This window comes from Hippichthys cyanospilos, chromosome 3 (genome assembly GCF_059441005.1).
Source record: "Hippichthys cyanospilos isolate Australia breed blue-spotted pipefish chromosome 3, RoL_Hcya_1.0, whole genome shotgun sequence".
In the NCBI taxonomy this organism is placed as follows: Eukaryota; Metazoa; Chordata; class Actinopteri; order Syngnathiformes; family Syngnathidae; genus Hippichthys; species Hippichthys cyanospilos.
Genome location: NC_142371.1, coordinates 4,811,372 through 4,819,190, shown reverse-complemented (window position 1 = coordinate 4,819,190; position 7,819 = coordinate 4,811,372). Strand labels below are relative to the sequence as shown.

General features: G+C 38.7%; 1 protein-coding gene across 1 annotated transcript; it reads right to left on the bottom strand.

Annotated features, from left to right (window-relative positions):
- Positions 1-4,354: 4,354 nt before the first annotated feature.
- On the bottom strand, positions 4,355-6,251 carry LOC148425562 (twist-related protein 2-like). The gene is made up of 2 exons (XM_088410714.1): positions 5,596-6,251; positions 4,355-4,775 (listed from the first exon to the last, which is right to left on the bottom strand). Exon 1 carries the CDS (start codon positions 6,143-6,145, stop codon positions 5,627-5,629), a length of 519 nt encoding a protein of 172 aa, XP_088266840.1. The 5' UTR covers positions 6,146-6,251; the 3' UTR covers positions 4,355-4,775; positions 5,596-5,626.
- Between the last annotated feature and the right edge of the window lie 1,568 nt (positions 6,252-7,819).

The following is a 7,819-nucleotide window of genomic DNA, read 5'->3' as shown; positions in this document are numbered from 1 at the left end:
TTTAGTCATGTGATACTTGCTGATTGAGCCTTGATTGGTTACCTTAGCCCTGGGCAACTGTGATGTCATTTTCAGTCAACAGTAAGTAGCAAAATGTCCACCCCCTCAGATGGATTTTAGAAACAGGTGGATTTTACTTCTTACTTAATGAGGCTTATTATTGTAAAGAAAAAAAATGGGGTGGACAAAAGTGACGCGAGTGTAATATTTATGAAACAGCGCCATAAATCTCAAAAAGGTGTAAATATATGTGTTATATCTGAGCAACATAATATTTTATATTTATTTGTAGGCCTGTTAATCGCTATATATATTACATGGGGAATGCCACCCAGATCAGGGCAGTCATGTTTCTTTTAGCTATGCAAAGCGAAGGAGGAAAGCTTTCACTATCGTGATTCATATCATATTTTGGATATCAGTTTGTGTGTTGCATGTACCTGAGTGAGTTTCTGTTTTGTATATCAATAGCGAATAAAAATGATAAAAACAAAGGAAATCGATGGTTTGTTTGGCAATCATATATAAAAGAAGGAGAAGGTAGAGTAGGGGGCAGGGGGCAGCACAAGTTTCATGATGATCCACGATGATCAATGATTGGTTTGGGAGTTAGAATGACTAGTTATTGTATACATTTGAGATCACCCACCAAAACATAAAAGAAAACGCCAACAAAGACATAGTGATACAACAACAATTGGCCTTATCCTGTGGCTTTCCTCTATGCCCTGCTGCATGCGTTGTGTTGTTGGGGTTACGATTGTTGTTAATCTTCGTGTGCCTACATCACTGTCCTGCATTCTCCTTGACTGGTAAGCGTTGTGTTTTCGTTTTATTTATGTTTGTGGAAGCATGAGTTAATTAACCAGCGTGATGTGCTCTTGCTCGCTTGCCGCTTGCTTCCAAAGAATGGTCTCTCTGTGACACCGTAGTACGCGTGCTGCATTCACGTAACACCAGTAAACGGCATCTCTAAATTATACACAATATGCTTTAAGAACTATTTGCCTGTAAATTGGTATTTTGGGAAATTTTTATTCAACAACACATTTTGATGATTCAAGTCATCTTTTTCTATGGTCCTAATTTTAATCATCCTATTTAAGTTGAACCAACACAACGTTATGATGACTCACACGAGATGATTAAATATATTTCCTCAAAGCCAATCTACTTGAGCCTACTATGCTGCCGAATTTCAGTGTTGGTTATGATGGTGTTCTTGGCAAGCAAAGCATGTTTTGTGGTCTTATTGTTGTTAATTGTTCTGCAGTCACTGTAGTAGAAATCTCAAATTTGTCATTCGTGGCCAAGTTTTTTACTGGATGTCTTTGCACAAGTACACTACCAGTCCAAATGATGAATTGCATCCTGTATGTCTGATGCCCCAATGGTTACACCCGCTTGAAAATGCTAGTGTTGATCTCCTATAATTACATAAGCTTGAACTTTTTTTTTTTAATTACCTGCTTTCTACTTACTGCCATTATCATGAATATAACATTTTGCCAACTATTTTTAGTATTCATTCCCAATGGTAATTGATAAGAGTGGTGAACCTGCGCCCTTGGGTGATTTGTGGCCCATGACAGCATTTGAGGTTTGAGCTTAGCTTTCTTGACAAATCTTAAAAAAAATAAAATAAAATAATAAACTTCTTGCAGCTGCTGTATAGAAAAGGTCAAAACAATTGACACAAATGTAAATGTAACAGCTATTATTTTTAATATTTTAACGTGTAATATGAATGAAAAAAAATTATATATATATATATATATATATATATATATATATATATATATATATATATATATATAATTTTTTTTCATCAGGAGAAATGTTTAATTGATGTTGTGCTTTTACAAAAACCTATACATGCTTTAAATTATATTGTTGTTTTAATTGGATGAGAATTAGTTTTAATAATAGTGTGTATGTGTCTGTGGGTGTAGATGTCAGGTTTGTTTTTATTTTTTACTTCTCCGGAAAATTTTACCCCAAACCACAAATATGATCAAAGCTGCACCTGCTCGTTTGGGAAAAAAAACGAAACAAAACAAAAAAACAGTCCTTAACTTTGCATTTATGTAAGTACAGATTAAAATTGACTATGCTTTTCTTGATCCAACATGACCTACTAAATAAAACTTTGATTATATTTTAATTCCAGAAGAACAGTAAACATGTCGGTAACGAGCGAATCAAAGTCGAGTGCTCACAAACTAGAAGTAACGAAAGGAACAATTGAAGTAATTTAAATCGTCGTCATATTGAAAATGAGTTAATAATACAAAATATTACATATAATAGAGGAACTATTTGGAAATTATTTCTAACAAATATCAAATGAATAATAATTTTCTACTGGTTGCTTATACGTACACACCCAGACATATAGATATTAATCGAATATTTGTTTTTAATAATAGCATTGTTTTGTTACTGATGCTACATCTGAGGTTACATAATACTGCTTGTAATTAATGGGTTTTTTTCACAAGTGCACAAAGCAAATATACGAAGTACTGTATTTTCATTTTGGAGTCATGTACAGTAATAGAATCAAGTGCAAATACACAGATGTTAATTAGATACTGTCACTACTTAGCCTGGTTTTAGTTTCCCTCCCCAAACAGCTGCATGAAAATTCTCACACTCCCTCTCAGAGTACACGGGTACACGTACACAGTCACACAAAAAACACACACACATACACACGCACTCGCACGCACACACACTCCCACGCTTGTACACGCACACACCCGTACATCATGCGTGCACACACACACACACACACACACACACACACACACACAATTTAGTAGTGTTGACCTCTTTACAGAAACTCCCCTTATCTTAGACACGTGGCATAATTCATGTTTTCATCGGCTCTTATATAAATGTTGAATGCAGGCATACAGTCTCTTGCAATAGCCTACGTTTATAAAACTGCATATTTTGAACAGCTTACCTTTTTTTTTCACGTGCAAATGAGTCGACATCAATTTCCCAGAGCGCACGCGATCAGTCGGTTAAAATCCATTGAAATCAAGGCTGTGGTTGATAAGCGTAATTTTGGGCTCAGTTCGGCGTGTCGTGCGGGTTCCCTCCGTCAGTGCACTGCGATGCAATGCACTGCGTGAGCCTCTGCACCACACTGAACATCTGCTCATTTCACGTGACTTTTTCCTTCCCCCCCAAAAAACCTTAACATCTGGTCTAAATAGGTTTCATTCTGTGAGCTTCAATTGGCAACTGCTCTGCTCTGAAAAGGGGAAACATATTTAAGGTTGTTTCATCCAGGGAAGAATGTGTTTTTAATGTGGCGTTACCTTAATTTGGTGCGATGCGTTCAAAGTCGCACGGATAAGAGAAAAGTTGTGAAACGTAATCGTAAACTACACCAAGTCATTTTCGGGCCTGTAGATGTGTTTGTGGGTTTGTAGAGCCCCCCACCCACCCACGAAAACAGTGAGAGTGCCCCCCTCGTCCACGCTACCTTCAAGGCCTCCTTAAATTTCATAGACATCTGGGAATTCCATACATACCTTGAAGGCCAATTACACACCTTCAAACGGTCACGGCTTTCTTTTTGGACAGTCAGAAAAACTTTTCCCACGTCAACTAAATTTTCACCAAGTGATGACAGCACGCACCGGGACACCGGAAGTCACATTGTGTCATAACGGTTTATTCAAGTCTCCTTTTTTCTGTGTTATAGATTTAAAATGATAATTATAATATTCGCTTTATGTACACGTATTGTTGAGTTATGAGTGATTATTTAGATATTGGAAAGGCAAGACATGCATCTCTACAGCTATTCTGGAGACCTTTTCGATACGTTAATGCGTGACTGTTTTTCACAACAAATCAGCTAAATTCAAAAAAATGTAATCATAAATTAATCAAATTAAGTGATTCACACGTCCTCCCGTCTTATTTATTTATGGTAAATTTGTCAGTACAGATCTCGGGAACGCATTAAGAAGCAACACGTGTCGTTTTATTTAGGATTTGGTTTGTGTTTTAAATTTTGCAAATACGTCACACTTGTTTGTTTTAACGTGCATTTTTATACATATTTATTTTATATTTTTTGACGCAGCATTTCCAGCTTTTGTCATTTTGCTTGCGTTGTTTCTCTCGTGTGGATTTATACCTTGAAAAACAATTTTTCTTTTTTTTCAACGAGCAAAGAATGGCGCAGACAAAAATATTCTCCTTTTCTTTATTGCAAAAAAATATACAACCATTTACAAATGTGATAATAAAAATAGGAATGTATTTATATTTCAGACACAGGATGTATTCCTAGATGTAATACCAATAAATAAATAAATGTTTTCTGAAAATATTTTTTGCACAGGTTTGATCCACAAAACAGCCTTATAATGTGGGCTACACCACCAGTAGAGAAACACACACACACACACACACACACACACACACACACACACACACACACACACACACACACACACACACACACACACTTCAAACTGCCTTGCTCCACTGTAGAATAAGTCCCAATACATGAAGTAAAAGCAACTCTTTCTAACAGGCATCAGCCGTGATATAGTCAACATTCGTAGTCAACAAAATGTACATACGCCGTCATCAGAATGGGGGGTGTGAGGGGGCTGCAAAAAAAAAAAAAAAAAATCCCCTGCAGCACCTCCGTGGTCTTCGCTTTAAATAGTGATCCCATGTATCCAGCATTGGACTCCAGATATGTCCCGTTAGAATGTGAGAAGTTTAGAATCAGCAGTCACCTGTGCAGGGTCAAGCGCACATAAAATAATGAGCATGTACTGAATAGCATTGCAATCAATTCAAAGTGTTATTTCTTTCCATAAGCCATATGTTTCAAGCATAGAAAAATACAACTAATTTGCATCATGCATTAAAAAAACACGTTGGGACCCTTTAATAACATGAATTTGAATCAAAAGTAATATTCAACATTTTAGTTGAAAACGTGATTGACAACATTTCATCGTGCAGTTCTGCTGCAGAACTTTGGAGCACCATAATTGTATTAAACATGTTTGACATTTTAGTTGTATGGGGAAAATAATTGGCTTTAGCCATCAAAGTATTTTGGCAGGGAGAAAAAGTTACGAATAAACGTTGGTGTCAAATGTTGTGTACCTCTGCTGGGAAACAAACACAATATGCATAATGCATTTCGCCAACGTGCACAATGCATTTTGTTTGTTTCCTAAATCCTATGAAAGAAATTACTCGTCAATTTGCATCATGCATTTTAAAGTTGGAAATAAATGTTATTTGACGGTTTGCATGATGGGTTTGTTTGTATTTTTGCATGAAACTTACATATAAGAGGAAATTAAGCACGCATACATTTTAGTTGGGGGAAAAAACGCAGCGTGTATTTTAGCCAAGAAAAAAAAAGCACGAGAACACAATATTTGCCAATATGCACAACTTATCGAGCAAAAGCATGCATGGATTTCAGCCAGAACAAAACTATATTGTCCCTATGTGACAGTATACACAGTGGACTTCATTAAAAAAACTAAATAAATAAAATTTAAAACAATAAAAATAAAAACTAGTACGCGCCCCTACCTAGCATGTTGGGGCTCGAGGCGTCCGGGTGCTAGTGAGATGTGGACATGGACCAGGCGCCCTCCATCCTCCACACGGAGAAGGCGTAGCTGAGCCTCTCGTGGGCCACATAGCTGCAGCTGGACATCTTGGCGTCCAGCTCGTCGCTCTGCAGCACCTGGCACAAGAAGTCTATGTACCTGGCGGCCAGTTTGAGCGTCTGTATTTTGCTCAGTTTGTCCGAGGGCAGCGTGGGGATGATCTTGCGCAGGGCCGCGAAGGCCTCGTTGAGAGACTGAGTCCTCTGGCGCTCGCGCACGTTGGCCATGACTCGCTGGCTCTGCAGCTCCTCGAGCGACTGCGGGCTGCCGCTGCTGCTCGACTTCTTGCCCCGCTTGCCCCCAGCCGCGCTCGGGCTGTCCGAGTCTTCGGCGGCGAGTTTTCTGCTCGGCCTCCGCTTCCTCGCGCTTCTTTTGGGCTGCGCGTCCGCCTCCCCCTCGCTGTTGCTGACGCTGTCCACAGGGGAGACCGGGGAGCTGCTCGACTCTTCCCCCAAATTTTCCTCGGACATCTCCACTCGCCACACGGAAATAGAGTCCAAATACTACCTCCCTGTCATCAAGCCCTCGGGTTAGTCCACCTGTAGGTCTGTGCAGTCTGGAGTATCCATAGATGGGCCTCCAGGAGGACAAGTCTTTTCTGACACTTGAGAAAGTTAGTCTCATCTTATAGGCTGAAAACTTTTGGGGGAGGCACGTGATTGGACGAGAGGTCAGACGACGTCATGCGAAGGGTGGGCCTCTTTTGACAAAAGAAAGCCAGATAACGGTGCTTTATCATTACATCATGGCAGGAAAAAAAAAAAAAACAAAAAAACAAAAAACAATTGCCCCTGCCCCTGCTATGGAATATTACATACAATCATGGCTGATGACAGTCAAATTAATAAGATAACATCAGTGTTCAGTTGAATTGGTTGTATTTTGTGTTTGTGTAAAACTAATATCTGATTGCACACTTTAAAACATTAAGCATTACAAGGATAATATCCAAGTTTGAAATGATGAAAAAAATGGTTATTTAGCAATATGTTAACAACGGTGATTGTGTTTTGCAACGGTAGAGCTGTGTTAATAAAAGGAAAGTCATCCAAAGGTTTTCTTTACATGTTCTGTGCAGACCATCCAGTCCAAATTCTGATTGATAACGTGCTTGTGGAATACAAATAAAAAAAAACAAATTCTACCCGTTTTTATCCAGCTTGGAGGGTGCCCATTATCCCTACTGTCGACTGAAAAATACATCAGAGTTGTCCAGGGCTCAGGTAACGACCAATCTGGGATCAGATTGCAAATATTACAAACTGAGTCATGATTGGTTGGAGTCAAAACCGGGGAATTTTGCTCCTTAGTTCATATTCCACAAAGCCTATGTTGCTCTATGTAGCTACCTAGCTGTACCTACCTATCTCAATCTTGCTAGTTAGCTAGCTAATGTCTTTCTAGTTGACAGTTTTTTTTCTATGATCCTTGCATGATTTTGAACAAGGAAACCAAAATTCCAGCTCTCCGCCACCTTAACCACAGTAATATAACATAATATACTGTATTATTACATTAAAACACCATTAATCAAATATGCACTTCATCACTCTTTATATTTATTTATTTGAGATTACAGGTGTAAATATAATGCAATAACTGTAAGCACTAACGTTGTAAAAACTATTTACATGATTTTTTTCAGACAACCTGGATATTTTGTATGACATGCTCACATAGCAGCTCAGCAGTTTTTTTTTTTTGTTTTGCCGATCCAACGTTCATTTCACTGCACAGGCGGAAAGGAACACCTCCCCAAAAGAATCCCATCTTCTCTTATGCAATCATGCGTGCAACCAACATGACGTTTGCTAATAATGTTTCCATAGTCTGACCTAATCCAGGGAGATCAAACGTGTCTCTTTATGCAACACATGAGCCCAATCTGACACATTGAGCATGCAGCCAAGGTTTCACATTGTCCAACTTTTTCCTCATGCTCTAATTATACTCCCCACAAGAGGGCATGTTTTGGTTATAAGCCACAAATGTGATTTTAAAAAAAGACCATTAAAGAGCATCGTAAATCATAGGTTACATGATGTCTTTTTGCATGTGCATACAGAACGGGGTGTGCATCAGAGCCCCCCAGCTGAGTAGACGTTGGCAAGTGAGAGGAGAAGGCAGCTTTGTGCGTGAGGCCC

Excerpts from the sequence above, each read along its gene's own strand:
- LOC148425562 (XM_088410714.1), bottom strand. The coding sequence starts at position 6,145 with ATGTCCGAGGAAAATTTGGGGGAAGAGTCGAGCAGCTCCCCGGTCTCC.